This window comes from Pundamilia nyererei, unplaced genomic scaffold (assembly GCF_000239375.1).
Source record: "Pundamilia nyererei isolate P.nyererei 1_Seehausen unplaced genomic scaffold, PunNye1.0 scaffold00110, whole genome shotgun sequence".
Classification (NCBI taxonomy): Eukaryota; Metazoa; Chordata; class Actinopteri; order Cichliformes; family Cichlidae; genus Pundamilia; species Pundamilia nyererei.
Genome location: NW_005187511.1, coordinates 765,497 through 783,674, shown reverse-complemented (window position 1 = coordinate 783,674; position 18,178 = coordinate 765,497). Strand labels below are relative to the sequence as shown.

The following is an 18,178-nucleotide window of genomic DNA, read 5'->3' as shown; positions in this document are numbered from 1 at the left end:
AGACGGTATCCAGAGTGATTTTTTTTTTATGACACTCATTTGCCCCAGGAGTGCAGCATTAATATGGTAATATCCCCCGCAGGCAACAGAAAGTGTTGAAGACTGGAGGTCATTTTCTGTACATGCTGCCATGAGTCTGGATGAGCAGGTTGGAGATCCCCAGTGGAATGACTTGGAGTCTTGCTAAGAGGAAGCACAGGAAATGGAAGTCAGGCTTCCCTAAAATCACATTTCCTGCTGACAAAGAGAGTGGTCCTGGGCTGGGGGTGGGGCGGGCCGAGCTGGAGGTGGTCTGTAAATGGGAAAGAGGGCTCAAGAGTGCAAAACATATACATGCACATATTGCCAATCATAGATGGAAGATCAGGCTGGAAGAACCTGAAATTCTATATCAGCTTCTTAATATTCTATTGCTTATTGTCAAGGAAACTCTTATGGCCCAAACCCAATCTGACATTACTTAACTCTTTAGCTTCACGGTGTTCCAGGATGTCTGGAGGGGCGTTAATCTCGAGTGCATCATTTTGCTGCCAGATGAATGGATGAATATTATTCTGTCATTTCAAATTTCAGTCTGAAATTGCACCACTGACACCACACAGTGCCCAGGTTGCCTTTAGGCATCACTGACGCGTCCTGTAGTGTAACACTAAATGTCGTATCTTATTTCCCAGTACAATGTGTTGCTTTTGCAACCAGAAGCTTTTCTAAGGCAATCATTCTTCACCAAACAATTTTTTGATGAATTATTTTAAGTACAAAACCTGGAAAAATGCAGGCACATCCACTCCAAAACAGGGATGGAACTGGTGGGCTGAAATAAATCAGGCAACAGAAACAAAAGGGAAAAAAGCTAACCGCTTGGATACTGTGGGCCTCCACTTTTACCTGCAGATTGATTCCTTCAGTTTTTCTCAGTCTGCAAATGGAAAACCTCTGTGTATGCTTCCTGTTTTGTTTTCAGCAGCTTGCTTTGTCTTTCGCACTTGACTTTATCGCCTCCTCTTCATCCTCTTTCTACCTGCGAAGGGGGAATCCCTCGCATGTGTTGAATGGTTCTTTGACTCCCAGCAGCCTCGTCCTGCTTCCATCATCAAACATTCATCCACTCCCTTGTCTCTCAGAGATCATTACTGCCAGGTTTATGGCTGGTCCGAGCACGGTGATAGACGTGCGGCGCTTGGTGTTGTTTCAGAGATTTGCGTTTTTTACAAACACAACAGATCGATGTCTGTTTTCCAGCAACTGGACTGGAGACTGGTGCTACTGGGGGAATTTTAAGTTTTAATCATTATTTTACATGAAATATGACAAAATGAGAAGTCACATTTAGCAATTTTGGGATCTTATGTAACTACAAATCCAGATCCCACAGCAGGATTGCTTTTAAAAACCTGCTCCAATTTTTCTCAGTTAGCTTTTTCTTCAACTATATGAAAGTGTTATTGTATTCAGGCTAGGTTGCAAGATTAAGCAGTGGTTCATTTCAGAGGGTTATTATGTTTCCTTCTTGGTTCCTTGTTTTACTAATAAATCCTGAACGTGAACCTCAACATTTTATTTGGCTTGATTTAGCAACTCTTTCAAGCTTAAACTGAAATGGTAATCCAAGTTTTTTTGTTTTTTTTTAAATGATTAGGACTAAATAATTACTCAATTATTCAGCATTCAGAGTTTCCTGTTTCTCAGTGTAGTATCATGCAATGAAATTGTCAGTAGCCTGGTAACAAAACAGAAAATTAACAACTTTCATCACACTTTGATTCAAATACAGCTTCGTGATTGGTGCTTCGTACATGTCATCTTATTTTAGTCAACTAAGCACCATCCAATTCAAGCTGGCAAGAAGAATGCAAAGGCAACAGTCACAAACCAACCCCTAAATCATTTTGGTACAATGATTTGGGGGTTTGTTCATCAAGTCCCATTTTTAAAAGCCTTGACTTGAGCATTTTGGTCATCACTATCTTGGTTTTTGAAAAGGAAGGAGTGTATTTGAAATCAAGGATACTGAACAAAACTGGTCTATTAGCTGTCCACACTTTACATAATGAACACAAAGTTTAGTATTAAAAAGGCATCAAACTAGTGATTGAAACCATGAACTTATTGTGAGACTTTTTTCAGAGGTCATAAATCAAGTGGCAAACTAGTGAACAGCTGTTTTCGCATACACTTTTATACAATCAGTCATTTTGGACATTACATGCACATCTAAGGTACTTCTGCCTTGACTTTAGACTCCGAAGCTTAATCCATATTTTATGTACACTCTGTGACAGGAATGATGAAATCCTTTATGTGAAACAACCAACACAGGCCCAAGGACTCAGGCGCACTAGAGTAAAAGTAGGATGGCAACTTTTTTGCAACTCATAAAAACTTTTAGTTACCGGGTGATCACACTGAATTCTTTTGCATTCAGCGGCTGATTGCAAGTAGTTGCATTGACCAGCTCGTCACTAAGAGATCAACTATTCAACATCCTCAACTTCTGGGAATCTATTGTCATGAAAAGGTGATTGTGCAGGTCATCAATTATTAACAGCAGTCTGTCTTCTGGTGTGGTTCCTGCAAATTTCAAACATGCAGTAGTGCAGCTACTGTTTAATAAACCTGGCCTTGATCACACAGTTTTAGCGAACTATAGGCCTGTTTCCAAGCTGCCTTTACTTTCCAAGGTTTTAGAGAAAATTGTTTTTAGTCAACTGAAAGATTTTCTAGATGATAATGGCATCTCTGAGGTTTCTCAGTCAGGTTTTAAAACCCTTCATAGCACAGATCTGCATTATTAAGGGTTTTTAATGACATCCTTCTGGCATTTGATTCTGGTAACCATGTTGTCCTTGTCCTGCTTGACCTAACTGCTGCTTTTGACACCGTAGACCACAATATTCTAATTTCTCGATTAAGTAATGTAGTAGATATTGGTGGCACTGCACTTAATTGGTTGAAGTCTTATTTGTCAGATCGAACTTTCTCTGTCAGCCTTCTCGGTTCCGAATCATCTTCTGCTCCTCTGTCATGGTCTCAATTTTAGGGCCACTACTGTTTTTACTGTATTTACTGCCTCTGGGTTCTATCCTTAGAAGGCATGGGGTCGCATTTCAAATTTAGTTGCCACTGAAGCAGAAGGATGGCATCTCCATAAAACCGCTCCTGACATGCCTAGATGACATTAAAGCTTGGTTGGCTCTGAACTTTTTAAATTTTAATGAAAAGAAAACAGAGTTTTTGGTGTTTGGACCCAGTGGTCCCTGTGAGTCCTCCTCTGTAGATTTGGGACCCCTGAAAGTTTATTTTAAACCTGTTGTTACTGATCTTGGTTTTAAGTTGGACAGTGATTTTAGATTGGACAACCAAATCAGAGCAGTGGTGAAGTCCAGTTTTTATCATTTAAGGCGACTGGCAAGAGTAAAATCTTTTCTTTTGAGGCAGCACCTTGAAGTAGTGATCCATGTTTTTATTTCTTCCCGCCTGGACTACTGTAACGCACTTTATGTGGGGGTCAGTCAGTCATTGCTCTCACGTCTGCAGCTGATTCAAAATGCTGCTGCACGACTCCTAACAGGAACTCGTAAAAGAGAGCATATAACCCCTGTCCTGGCCTCACTGCACTGGCTTCCTGTGTCTTTTAGAGTTCATTTTAAAATTTTTGTGTTTGTTTTTAAATGCTTTCACAGTCTTGCCCTCTCTGAGTTTCTTCATCTCCACACACCCTGTCGGTCTCTCAGGTCAGCTGACCAGCTGCTCCTGGAGGTACCGAGATCCAGGTGGGGACAGGGCCTTCTCTATCATGGCTCCAAAATTATGGAATAATTTGCCCTTGCACGTTAGAGAGGCCCCTTCACTGTCCACTTTTAAATCACGTCTTAAAACCTACTTTTATTCTTTGGCTTTTAACCTCAGTGAGACTTAGTTTTCCGTTGACATTAAATTAGTTGTTTAATTAATTATTTTATTTTTTCTTTCTTTTATTTGGCTTTTATTTATATCTTATGTAATTTTATTTTATGGTTCCAATGTACAGCACTTTGTGTCCGCTGTGGTTGTTTTAAAGTGCTTTATAAATAAAGGTGATTGATTGATTGATTGATTGATTGATTGATTGGTTGGTTGGTTGGTTGGTTGGTTGGTTGGTTGGTTGGTCTGGTGGGAGACTGTCGCCAGACAATCACAGTGCAACTTGGACCGACTGTCAGACTGGTTGCCAAAATCTACAAATAGCTGTCATCTAATTTATTAACACAGATTACCAACATTTTACAATCAGTCTGAGAACAATTGGTCCCGCGGAGCTGTTGCTTTACATTAAGTTACTAAAAGCAAATGAAGGTTGGCTGTTTTAATTAACATTAACACTGGGTCTGCAAACACTAATCAGCCATAATGTTAGGACATGCTTTCATGAGCAGAAACCAGGTGTCACCACTTGACGCTTTAAGACACTTTCTTTTTATAGTAAATGTGCAGTATTAGAAGCAGAGCAAGGTCATTGGGCTGACCCCTTTCCACACTGACGTTTTTCCCACAGACACATACAGAGGTCTCTCTTAGACCATAGCAGAAACCAGACTCCTATTGCTTAATCCTCAAATACAAAGTATAATCCTGTTCAAGCAGAAGTCAGAATTTATTTTAGCACGAGTTGGAAGTAAAAGGACTGAACAGCTGTTCATTATGACTCACAATGGAAATTATTGGTGCAGCTGACCTAGGACTCACCTAGGAACCTCTCACATATGCCCAGCATCACTCCAGCAGTCACTTTTAATCTGAGTCACTGAGTCACATTAATTACCTGGAAGCTCCTGTATGCTTTCACTGGAATCCATGTTTAAATATTTCTACTTCATCAGAAATCAGCTGATGGAACAATGCTTTGTTTTTTTGTTTTTTACTTAATGCTCTTTGTCCTTGTCATAAGTGAGAGTTCAGGGTTTCGTGTATTTTGCATCATCATATAGTGACTTGAGCTTCATTTTAATTTATGTCACACAGAAATGAAACTGTAGGTTTTCCCATTTATTGTAAAAATTGGAGCCAAGACCGCATTTCCGTCATTTCCTATCTTTCACGCTCACTCTGTCTTCACTGTGTGCAACGCAACTGCACCTTATTAAAACTGGTGCAGACGTACCATCTGATTACCAAATCTAAATCAGCAGATGAACTCCTATGTTAACACTGGTGCAGTGAGAAATTAAATATTTAACTAAACAGATGTATTGTAGAGACATAACATGATCAGTCTGTGGATCCCACCTGCATGTATGTGCGTATTTGCGTGATCAGATGGAAGGGTGAGCTATTAAGCTGTCCTTTCAATAGCACAGGCGTGTCGTCATGCTTGAATTTAATCACTTGTGGCTGGTAGCAAATGCAACTCGTGTGTATTGTAAAAGGTTTGAATGATGATGAAGTAACAAGACCGATGTCTCTTAACATGAAACTGAAATCTAGAAAGCAGGAGGGGTAAAGTTTAGTCACGCACCATTATTAATAACTTGGTAGTCAACCACACATTGGTGCTAATGTTTACATAAGAGTAAGCTGGTAAGTTTTGGGTTCTCTGTGCATTTGAGTCTTTTTTGTATCGTCTTTGTTCACGCTGCTATCTGCACTGCTCTGAGAAATGAAGGTAATTAGGGATCCCTATCCCTGTGCCGCACTGGCAGCGAGTCCCCGTTGTCATCAAGTGAAGAGTAACAGGTGAACCTGGCCGCACACAGGAGTGAGCTGTGTGGAGGGATCACTAGGTTAGACAGCCTTGCCCCTTTCTGCCACTTTTTGTTTCTGGATTCAGATGATGGCAGCAGAGCGTGTTCCTCTCCAGTCAGCCATGACCTGAATAATTTACAGTAATCAACATCTTCAGCCGTGAGAGCATGAGCTCACATATTATTCCAGTTTTTTAGTCTTAGAGGAGCGTGCCTGCTGTAATTCTGTTATGTAAGAAATTCAGATACATGCATCTGATATATTAACAGTTGATCAAGCAGCCTAATAAGTACACCTTTTGGTTTAATCTAAATCTGGGGTTTGACTAAACTGAGGCATTAAAAATGAGCCATTTTTTTTCTTTCTTTCTTGTGTTTTATCTGCTGAACGTGCAGCCACACATATGCCCCCTGGGAATAATCCACAGTGCATTTTGCCTCCTTTAATACCTTTCTCCAGTATTAAGGATGCAGCCTCAAACTGTTTGCACGGCTTTTGCATTTCTTCATATTCCCCATGAGTTTTGAAAATGCTTTTTATACGCTTGTGGAACAAATAATTACACAGACACCCCATTTCTAGACACACACAGGGCATCACAAGTCTCGGCTGCTGAAGAATTAATATGAAAATGCCCAATTTAGTTCCAAAGTGAAACATTTGAGATAGCAATCCATTTTCCCGTGGAAGAGAGCCAGAGTCAAGTAAAAGCCTTTGCCTGGAAACAAAAGAAACAGCTCCTTTGTGCAGATCATATTCTTCTTACATGTAACTAATGTCAATCAAGTTTTTGTCTCACTTTGAAGTCACACGGGAGATCAACCCTGTGAGGGAGATGGTGGATGTTGCCGTGTAGTAGTTACTGCATCGCCTGTTTAGTAGTTTTTTCAGCAGCCTCGCTCATTTATCATTCTTTTACTGCTTATGGTTATGCCCGGAGCCAGAGATGCAAACAAAAATCAGGTCAAAATGATGATAAGCATCGAGATAATATCTCCAGAAATGAATGCCTATCCACATGTGTAGCCTGCTGCATTAAAGGGTGTAAAACCACAGTCTTGTCAGCATCATAAGAATAATTTTGTCAACCATACAAAGTCAAAACGCGACTTAAGCGCCTTCCTTACAAAACAACTCGTTTAACTTCAGAAAAATGCACTTTGGAGGCTTTCAACGCACAAAAAAATCCCAGAAAATAAGAAAGGGGGGAAAAAGAAACACATTTTCTTACCTGCCAACGGTTCCTCAGTTTCCAGCGCTACCGTGCAGTGGATCCTCGGTGCAGACTAAACGCATATCCTTCGCGCCACTGTTGGAGTTTTTCTTTTTAAAGCCTAAAGCAAGTGTGTTTGCGAACTACAGAGGAGCTGGGGAGCAGGGTGGATGAAGGAGGTGAGCGTAGCTGCCTGAAGTTTGAGCCGCGTGCCAGGCAGCTGTCCGTGGTGCTGAAAATAATAATAATAACGCCACACACACACACAGCACAAAGAGTCGCCGGATTCCTGGAGGAGCGATTCCTGCAAACAGCGGTTCAAAAGTCACAGCTCCTAAACGCGCTTGAAATAAATGCAAGTGAAGCCCACATCACTGCGTTGAGCGAGAGAGGGTTCTCTCTCTGTTTGAGCGTCAAGTGTGAGAGAGAGTAATAAGACGGTGTGCATTAAAGGTGTTGTTTATCCTGGTGGGATGCCAGTTTATCGACTTGGCGCCCTGAGAACCGACACAAAGTTTAAATTCTACCTGTTACTCGACTGGCAAAATCCCCCATAGCTGGCAACAAGACACATATGTGTATATATATATATGTTGTTGTTTTTGTTGTTTTTTTACATCAGCTGATGAACGCGCTCGCTGCGGATATGACCACAGCAACCTGGGAGAACTCTCAGAAGGTTTTTCGCACTTGAACAAAGACGCAGTTGCTCCACGCAGGAGCAGTCCTGGATATAGCAGTCTGCCTCGTCGCAACTCTGTGCCAAATTATGTCATTTAGAGCCCAATGAACCGACTGCGTGGCTTCCTGCAGACGCGAACTGACGGACTGTGGATGTCAGTGGAGAGAAGCTTTAAAGAATCGCCCGTTGTTTAGTTCAAATGTGCGGGGGGGGTGATTATCTCCAGATGTGATCATTTTAATTTAGGATCGGCAAACAAGTTGTGACACGGCGCGAGATGAGTGTGAGGTCAGTCCCAGATGGCAGGCCGATGCGTTTCAAGGGACGTGCGCTTGGAGAGGGGATGTGCTGGGACCCCCCCCTCCTTCCTGTCAAAAGCAGCTTCGCACACGCAGTCGTGGGCTTCTAAATTTGTATGTTGAGACTTCACATCGTCTCTCTCTTTCTCTCTTTCAGTGTAATGAGATTAATAATTAACTTCATGGACAGGCAATAATCTCCGCGCCCTCGAACGCTGTGTGACACCCATGTGGGTTTCACAATTAATTAAATCAGTTGTTGACCCAGTGTGTCATCGCACTCTTTTCCTCACCGATTTTTATTTTTGCCTTTGGACCACGGCTGGGGTGCCAGAGTTGATCCTGAAAGTGCAACACACATGTGGTGAGGGCATCTGTCCCCGCAGACTGGTCACGCACAAGACACCGATCTCATTTTTTTTTTCTCGTCAGAAAAAGATAATATTACTAAAGGCTGGCGTGGTTTGTGCGTTTTCTGGTCAATAGATAAGGTTATATTTCTGCTTGAGACTTGCAAGGCAATCGAGGACAAAGTGAAGGAAAAAACACGGTTATAATGAACCCTCCAACAAAAGTGGCCCTTGGTTAGATTGCGTGCTTGATTTGTGGGAATCACTGTATCAGACCAAAAGATCAGCGGTGTGTTGATGGTGGTTGTTCAGTAACACTCAGGTGTCACATCTTCATCTTCTGCCATCATCTACTGTTCATTTATTAGGATTTCCTGAGAGTTTAAGGAGCCAGACCAATATTACATTTTGGGGATAACATTTGTAATAGAATAACTGTAATAGATTAGCTGTTGCGCATTCTTAGAGTCACTTTTTATTATTTAAAGATCTGTTAAAAATGAACACAGTACATTTCTGCAACAACAGGGTTTAGAAATAACACTGATGTCATAATAAAGTTAGCACTTATGAGATTTTTGCAGAGTATCAGTATAGATGTTAAGGGTCCAATAAACATGGAAGGCAGCTTAAATAAAAGATTTCATTTCTGCCTAACACCATTGTGGAGCTCCATATCTCTAAAAAGCCAAATCGCATCTGAACATTAGATATGCCAAATGTGAAGCAGAGTTTTTAGAAGAACTGGCTATTTTGGTACATCAGGGTACCCATGTGTACCCATTTGAAATGTCTCAAGTCTCTTTCTGTCTGCTATGGTGACGTCAAAGCATGTGGAACATTTTTGAAACGGCAAATATGCTATTGAAGTATTGCTGCTAGCACATACTCTGCTGTGTTACTGTGGTAATCATGTGACTGACGTGCAGACTGAGTTGTAATTCATTGGGTTTAACAAAAGTATTATTTAGGATTTGCAGCCATTTTTATAAATAATCCTCTATTTTCAGAGGCTCAGAAGTCACTTAAAGATTGAATGACAAACAGTTTCATTGCCAGGTTAGTGTACCAGAAGGGTTAACAGTTTAAGATCAACACATGGAAGCAACTCTAGATCTTTTATCTGCTTAATTTGTTGTGAAATACTGTGGAAACAGACCTCGCCTGGCCATGAAAATGCTTGTCAGACAACTGTACAGTTACTTTTGAACATGCGAATATAGAGGTTATGTACAAAAATGGCTGTAATTCCTAAATAATACTTTGTAAAACTCTTTGAAGTGTACGTCCATGCACGTCCTCCTTCACTTCTCTTCCTCCTGCTGGCAAACCATCTCATCTTGCTTCTACTGGCTTTTATTCTTCTCTCCAGAGCATACCTCCACCTTTCCATAGCCTCTTCCACCTGCTCCCAAAATACGTATCACTGTCCAAATACTCCAACTGCAAGTCAAATGCAAAGAAGAGTGTAGCTGTGAAATCCTTCTTCAGTGGACTTTGGTGTCTACACATCTAATTTGGCTTGCATTCCTAACAAGCCCTAAATACATTTTTCTTTATTCAATTAAGTCAATATCCTCAACACTAACAGCACGACCGGGCGCATGAAAGGCTTTTCTCTCTCTCTCGCTCTGGTTAATGGCGTATTACTCAGTAAAATTACCATGGTTACAATGGCGCTGGATTGGAAACAAAACATTAACACTTATAGGTCATGATGCTCATTAAGAACCGCAGGCTAAAGAACAAGTATGTCCATCAAACTTCAGTAGTCAGCTGGAGCCTATTCTTCCTGTTGTTTTGTGCACACAGCTGATTAAATAAATTGTAGAACAAATGCCAAACCACTCAGTCAAATGTTGACCCGATCGATGCAGCGCCGGCATTTGGATAAACAACATTTTGTGAGACTAATCTTAAGTGTTTATGCTTTCCAAATGTATCTACATTTGTATTATCTTATGCATTCTGATTAAACAGTTTCCCAGTCCTAAGGGTGCTGGGGAAATTGCTCACTTAAAAAAAAAACCCTTAAAGCAGTGCATTGTTTAACTCACCCGGCACTGAAAAACTGATGTTATGGGCTATTTTGTACCATTTCTCTTTTATGCAGCTTATGAATTCACATGTAAGCCCCACAAAGCAATCGTTACATCGTAAAGTCGTGAAACTTCAGAGAAAGCTTTGACTGCCACACACACTTTGTTACCTTCCTGCATCCCTGTTGGGAAACGCCCAAAAAAATATGGATAAAAGCAGCAGAGCGGAGACCATTTTTGCTGTTCTTCTCAAACTAACATTTCTTTGAAAATTTTATTACACACAGGAAGACATACAATGCATCGTACATCATATCCGACGTCAACCTACAAACATGTTACATCTAGTTTCAGATAATAGGTGAATTTTGTTTACAACAACATAAATGTAAATGAAATGTGGCAGAACAAACTGCCCACAGAAAATGAACAATACGTTAAAATAATTCAATTAACCTTTTTTTGCAGAGTGACAATAAAATATTCTGTACACCTTTCAGGGGGAAAGCTTACAAATATGTTTGAACTTTAATCTAAATCTTAGTCCTGGTGACCCGGAGGCATTGATGATGTTACTTTAATAATCTTTTTCTCCACCTCAGCTTTTAGAATTTCCCCTCGTATAAAATAACACAATGAAACAGCACCATGAACATCTCTACAGCTGCGGCAACGCCTGCACGTTTTCACCCAGTCGTTACATCACAACACCAAAGTCGGGTAATGCGCACAAACGCGTGACACAAATTTCCTCAGGACTTGACCTTGAGAGTGGGGTTGCAATATCACCTGTCACATATGAGCAAAACAACATATACTTTCTGATGATCCATGATAGTTGGTAACTCTGTTTCCCCTTTGCTTTTAATCCTTAATCTTAAACTGAAAGGTTACTTCTAATCTGAAAGGGAATTAAAGTGATCCAAACAGGATTACAATTAAAATGAAATATCTAATTAAATCTCCCATTTGTTGTGTGTATGTTTGTATAGGCAGAGATACAGATTTTTTTTTCTTTTTTCTTTTGAACTGAGATTAGAGTATAACAGAAAGTACAGGCTTCAAAAAGAGATTTAGAAGGCGCGGAAATACGGCATGTTGGTCATTACATTAACGGCTTTAGATCCACCAACAAGATTACATGACAGATAACCAGCAACAGCACAGCTGAGAAGCTCTCCAGCATGCCAGTGTTACGTGGCTACATCCCTTATCTCCTCAGCATCCTCCCTACTCCTCTCCTTCCCCTAAGCGCTCTTTCTTCTCAGCCGCAAGTTCAGCTCCTTCTCTAGCTCCGCCTTCACCTTCAGGAGTGTCCTCCTCTTCCCGATATTCCTTCTTCACCCTCTCTTCACCTTCCCCCAGCTCCTCCTGATCCATGTCAAGCTCTTCAAAGGAGGAGCCACTGCCCACTGAGTCATTAGAGCCTCTGTCGCTATGGTCCCTGTATTTAAGGTCTTCGCTGGCATCTAAAACGTCTCTCAGGGGCAGTGAGGAAGCCATGGAAGCGGCTGTGGAAACAGCCAGGGACGTCTCTCTGCTGTCCCAGGGCACGCCACCGCTTACTGAGCTCACATCACTGTGGGAATCTGCACCTGCATCAATGCAAAAAAACAAAACAAAAAAAAAAAACAGAAGAAATTGATCAAATTGGCTGTGAGAAAATGGGTCATGCACAACTAATTAACAAAATAAAATCATTGGAGGAAAGGCAGGAAAGCTCATGTAGACTAAAACTGAAAGATTGATTTTACAGGTGAACAGAGGAAGTCTGTACTAAATATTTTGCTAATTCAGCAAGGTGGTGTTCTGATACTCTGTAGCGATGTGAAAACTTCAGTGGCTGAACAAAGTCATTAGGATTCATCCTCCGGGACATTGCTGCAGATATTCAAATAATGGTGGCAAGGCAGAGACTATTACTTACACAAAGCACGCAAGAAAGAAACAATGGGAACAGCTACGGAAAATAGTAGTTACTGCATGTATACTTCACAATCGGCTGTCATATCTCGTGACTTTATGATCCATGGCAACACTGCGAATATGGTTAAAAAGCATCATCTTCTCAATGTTGGTTGGGTAATTAACATTAACAATATGCTTAGTATTGAAGCTCATGAAAAATGATGCAAGGATGTGAAGATATGGGTATATGCACTTACATACTCCTCCATCCTTTGATCACAGATTATAAATGTAACGTTGGCTTCATGAAACCTAAAAGTGCTCACCGCTTAAAATTCAGCAGATGTAGCTCAGTCAACTTTAACTAATCAGATGAGCTCAGAGGGACCAAAATATTATTGAGAGACATTATTTATACAAAAGTCACAGACCAGTCATTTACATGTTGGCATTACTTGCATGAAATTGTGTAATGGACTATAATTTGCAGAGAGGGATATTCTTGCTGTGCATATTGCATATCTGTAATCACAAAGAATGTCCATTAACCTGATTGATGGAGATTTTCTCACCCACATGATCAGCTTACTAATGCTCTCTGTCTAAACCTGATTCTAATTGCCCTTTGATCTATGATTCACTGTGACCCAATAACCACTTATTGTCCCTGATGAATGTTATTCATAGGAGTTTTTGTGCGAGCGATTTGGAAGGTTATTGCTGTACTGTGTAGGTGGACCAAAAAAAAAATCAGCATTATTTAGGAGAAATTTAAAAACTAAAACTTACAGGAAGGTTTAAATACAACATGTTCAAGGTTCACGGAAAGAAAAATACTCTGCATGGGCCAAAGATGTAAGCAGAGACACATGAAAGATATAAAGCTTTTTCTGCTTAGCCTCCCTAAAATTACAAATGAAAACTGGCATTAGGGCAAGAAATGTGAGAAGAACATCACACCTCCCACCTACAGAAGAAATATTACTCAGTGATCTTTCCGCAGTTGGTCTTCTCGAAGATACTTCAAAGAAGTGGAGGAAAAGCCCATGTGACGATAACTTTTAAAAAGGCTCCCTGTATAAAGCTGTGATCACATGCTGAATTAATGTGTTGAAGTTTGATTTTATACATATACGCATTACTGCGCAAAAGTCTTGAGCCACTCCTCATTTCTTTATATTTTCCTTCTAAGGAGCCAGACTTCATTTTAATTATTTTAAAGTGGTGTTGAGAAAAGGTTCTCCAGGCTTTCTGAAGGTCTTTGAAAGTTTTTCTTTGGACGTTGGATGCTTGTTCGCTTGTTTTCAGTTCAGTCCTTGTACCTGACCAGTATCAAAGAGGATGCTTTTTTGTTTGTTAACCCACTTGATCTATGAATCATTAACCATAAAAGTACCAAACTAAAGGGATGAACCACTGTTGTGTCTACACATAACAGACATCTTGGCAAAGAAAAGGAAAAAAAATACATTGTTAGGCAACTAACAGCTTGTCACAAAAACAGTTCATTTGATTTCATTTCTTTGGTTGAATCAACAAAATTTCCAAAGATAAATCTGTTTGATAGGTATAAAATTAGACTTTTGCACCAACAAGGTAATTCACAAATAATTTTTAACTAAAAAACTTGGCATATTTCAGCATGGTGTGCAGTGTGTCTTTTAAAACGTTGAGAAAAGTAAACAGTTGGAGGGCAAAAGAAGAAAGAGCAGGTTTAAAACCTACAGCAGATGAATAACACCTGAAAGTAATGTCCTTACGAAACAGGAAGAAATCCTGCAAAGACCTGACAGAAGAGATTCAGCTGATCCATCTGCTACTCGCTGAAGCTCCTCTCAAATTCTGATGAGGATTCTTAAGGAAGGGATACGGGGAGAAAAGGCTGAGGTATGACAAATTATACAAGAATTCGACTGAAAATCAATCAGTGGCACGAGGTTTTATGGAGTGATGTATCCAAATCTAATTGTTTTGGTTCAGATAAGTGGAGAGGTAAAACAGTGTGTTTCTACAGCCATCTGTAGAACACAGTGGAGACTCTGTCATGGCTTAAGCTGCATTTCAGTCAGTGGTGTTGGGGATCTAGTTAAAACTGGTGGACTTACAAACATATTGTTATACTATCTTAAAAGGTTTCATTTTTCAGCATTTAATTGATCCCAAACACACTATCAGTACAGTAAAATCAGACCTGGGTAGAAAAGCAAAGAGTGGTACACTAGCAGTCATGGATTGGCCTCCCCAGAGCTCAGACCGCAACATTATTGAAGCAGTGTGGGATCATCTTGACAGAGAACGGAATAAAATGCAGGCAACATCCAAAGAAATGCTTTGAATGTCCTCCTGGAGCCTGGTGAGCTATTCCTGAAGACTACTTAAAGAAATGATAAGAAATCTTGCCTAAAGGTGTTCAGACTGTCTTAAAGAATATAGGTGGTCACACCAAGTTTGACTCTCAAGCTTGTCTATTTTTGCGTCTGGACTTCTTTAAGTTGCTTGAAGACGTCTCATCTGAAGAAGCTTCTCAGTTCTGAACCGAAGAAGCTTCTCAGATGAGAGATGAAACGTCTTCAAGCAACTTAAAGATGTCCAAATGCTTTTCTTTCCAAGCTCCTTAGACTACAATGACCTGGATGACTGAGAACCTTCACAGACTTAAATTGTTTCTGCAAAGTAGAAGGACAGCCTTAAAATGAAATGTGTTTGACAAATAAAACCGAATCTGACTTGACTATCCCATTAGACACTAAAACACTTTTATCCACATCATTGTCTTTCTGCCTTCACACTCCAAATGAATCTCATCCACACATCTAAGTGTGTCTGCACTAAATCTATCATCAGGGACCCAAACACAATAAACAGGGAGTCTCCAAGCTGCTCTGTGAGGTTCACCATTTCTTTTTATTTGAATCCCAACAATCTAATTATCACATCCAGCAGATCTGATCTTGTCTGGAGTGTAAAATATTACATATGGAAGTCCATTTAGGTCATTATAATAACTATTTATGAGCCTGTTGATTAGCTAGCATGTCCAAACACACCCGATGGGAACATGTGGGTGGCACAGAAAGTGGTTATTTGACACGGTGGTGCTGCTTCAAAATGCATATAAACGGGTTAATGTAGTGATCCATAGTCTATTTCATTTGTGTGTTGCAGTGAAAAGATTGTTCCAAAGATTCATTTTACAATATAAGGTTTTACAGGAAATAATGGGTCTATTTAGGGTAATTGGGTGGACAGCCCCCCAAGGAAAAACCTCAACATACTGGACAACTTTCACCCTTCACTACAACTGCAAGCAAGTCCTGAAATTGCTAGTGTGGTTGAAGCCTGTGAAAGTCTTTTAGGTAACATTTGCCTAAATTAGTTGTTAAATTGGGCCCATTGGGATTATTAGCAGAGAATCAAGGTCTTGTTCTTCAAACTGTTTGAAAAAGAGAAGAGGATTTTTAAGGAGGTAATTAGACAGGGCTTCCTTAGTGCTTGGATAAGCAGAGTGGATTGCGAGAAGAGTGCGAAAAGGAATGCATAAACATACATTAAGAAGTGATACACTTAATGGATCATCATATTTACAGATGAGAGCCAAAGAGAACAAGCATTTTAAGGAAGCTCATCATAAAAAACACACTTACACTGTGTTTAATGAAACTTCTTAATTTGGATTGCTTGGTTGTATTTGTTGTTTGCTTCAGTGTGCAGTAATATCATAGTAAAATGTCTTTTCATTCTTAAAAGTAAACAGTGTACAGCCCTGATGTACAGTTAATGTTGTCAAATATATTAATGAGCAGAGCTGGGCCGCATATATTATATATATTACAGATGGTCAATCGCCATTAAATTGGTATCGGCTTACATATAGTGTGTCTGCTCTAATTGCCACTCAAGACACACTCCCCAGCCACTTCATGAGTTGCACTGGTTTGAACCCTTTTTTGGCATGTGACAAATCCCCTGTTTAACCACATCCCAAAGGTGCTCTACTAGACTGAGATGTGGTGACTGTTGAGGTCATCTAACTACAGTTAGATGAGCTTTGGCGTGTTATCCTGAAAGCAACCATCAGAAGGTGGGTACACTGTGGTCATAAAGCAATGGACATGCTCTGCAACAATACTCAGGTAGGCTGTGGTGTTTAAATGATTCTCAGTTGGTACTGCAGGGTTCAAAGTGTGAAAAGAAAATACTCCCCATAGCACTGCATCACCAGGAGCATGCTGAACTACAGATACAAAATTCTGACTCTGCCACCTTAACTACAACCCTGCCAATAGAAAAAGGACTTCTTTAATCAAAGGCAAATACTCACTCATTCAGAATATTTGGGGAACTTTTCATTTATCTGTTATCTAAAGAAAACTGATTTGACCTCAGTGTTGGAGATTCCTCATGATCTACCTATAAATAGCCTTTTGTGATATCCAAATGATGCTCTAAAATGTTTTAAGCACTGGGCACGTCTTGGCATTCTGAGTAATGGACATTTAATAAAGATAGATTCTGTTTTTCACAGTGACGATTTATGGACGCTAATTCAAAACCACAGATCACAGCCAAGAAGGAAAACTGCCAAGAAGTGGGTAAAAAAACATTTCTCTGACGGAAGAAACGGTATTCAAAGGCATTCAACAAATATTTCCACAGAAAGTGATTTCCAAGCCAATTTTCACAAGTATGAAAAAGCAGAACACACAACTCTCTGATAAAAGAAACTCTTCAAAATAAAATAAATAAATAAAAAATCCACCTCTCTGCAAACTCCACTTATCGTTTCGTTTCTACTACACACAGTAGCTAAGCATTGTTAGCAGTGTCAGCATTGTTCTGAATGATTAAAAAGGCTCTGCGTGTTAAGTGTGGAGCATAAAAAGAAATATCACATCTTTCCAAAAAAAAGTGTTTAAAGTGAATGTGACAAATGTTTATACATAATCTTCTGTTGTACCACTTAGTAAGACCAATGTTTATCGAACTGTCTTTGATTTAGTTTGTGAACAGTATTAACTGATGTGATAAATCATCGTTAGACTGGTACCACAGCAGTTGAAATACTACAACAAAAGAATAGTTTGAAACTTCGACAAACGCTTTTGTTTTCAATAATGTAATGTTTGCAGGCAGCCAGAGGAGAATCCAGTAAGTCACTGTATAAGGAAACGGTTAGAGGCAATAATTCTCCCTAAAATCTACCCTTTTGTGTTTATTCACCCAAAAACAGCCATTGCACTGACCACCTTGCTGTTGGCTAGCTTTGAGCTTTGCACAATGGACACACCACTCGTCTGTGTGGAGTGAGTCTGTTTGTCTTCTGATCTTAGAGCCTAACAGAGACTCATAATATCTTTTATTTTGCTCCAGCCTCTCTCTTTGATTTTATTAAGCTTAGGCTAAAATATTTTTATACAGACACATCTTTAAGTAAATTCACATGTAGATGTGTCTTTTCATTGACATTGTATTATAGCTGTGTCATCTCTACTTAAAAAAAGGAAACTTTTACATTTCTATTTGGAGACATGTTCATTAGTAATATTAGTTATGATGGGGACATCTTTGGAAAGAGCAAGGCTAGCTGTCTATTCCCTACTTCTAGTCTTCATGGTAAGCCAAACTAATTAACTCTTGGCTACGGCTCCAGACCGAGCACACAGCCACAATGGTCTGCTGGATTAACGCAGACACGGCGGCACGACGAATTAACAAAAGATTTGGAGACCACTGAGTGAATGCATAAAAAGTAAGAGTGTGCAACGTTGCAAAATCACTTTCTCCTCATGTGATTAAGACACGTGGCAGATCGAATTAATTTGATCTGAATTAACGTATTTAAATGCTTTCTTGCACTTTAATTCTTTCTTATTTACTTTCTCATTTGTTAGGGAAGCAATAATCAAAACTTTGTCTCGGTCTGGTGATGCTGACAAACTCATTTAAAGTTGTGAATAGCTCCGACT

The 18,178-nt window shown here is 39.9% G+C and overlaps 2 protein-coding genes across 2 annotated transcripts in view; both read right to left on the bottom strand.

Moving 5' to 3' along the window:
- grm2a (glutamate receptor, metabotropic 2a) overlaps nt 1-7,730 on the bottom strand; it is a 33,520-nt gene extending 25,790 nt beyond the window's left edge. Inside the window, exon 1 of the mRNA XM_005741380.1 lies at nt 6,953-7,730. The gene's annotated coding sequence lies outside the window, so the exon portion shown is untranslated. The remainder of the gene's footprint in view (nt 1-6,952) is intronic.
- Nucleotides 7,731-11,282: 3,552 nt separating this feature from the next.
- Nucleotides 11,283-18,178, bottom strand: part of tex264a (testis expressed 264, ER-phagy receptor a) — a 74,466-nt gene continuing 67,570 nt past the window's right edge. The window contains exon 4 of the mRNA XM_005741381.1: nt 11,283-11,899. Within this exon, the coding sequence (XP_005741438.1) occupies nt 11,535-11,899 (365 nt within the window). The 3' untranslated portion in view covers nt 11,283-11,534. The remainder of the gene's footprint in view (nt 11,900-18,178) is intronic.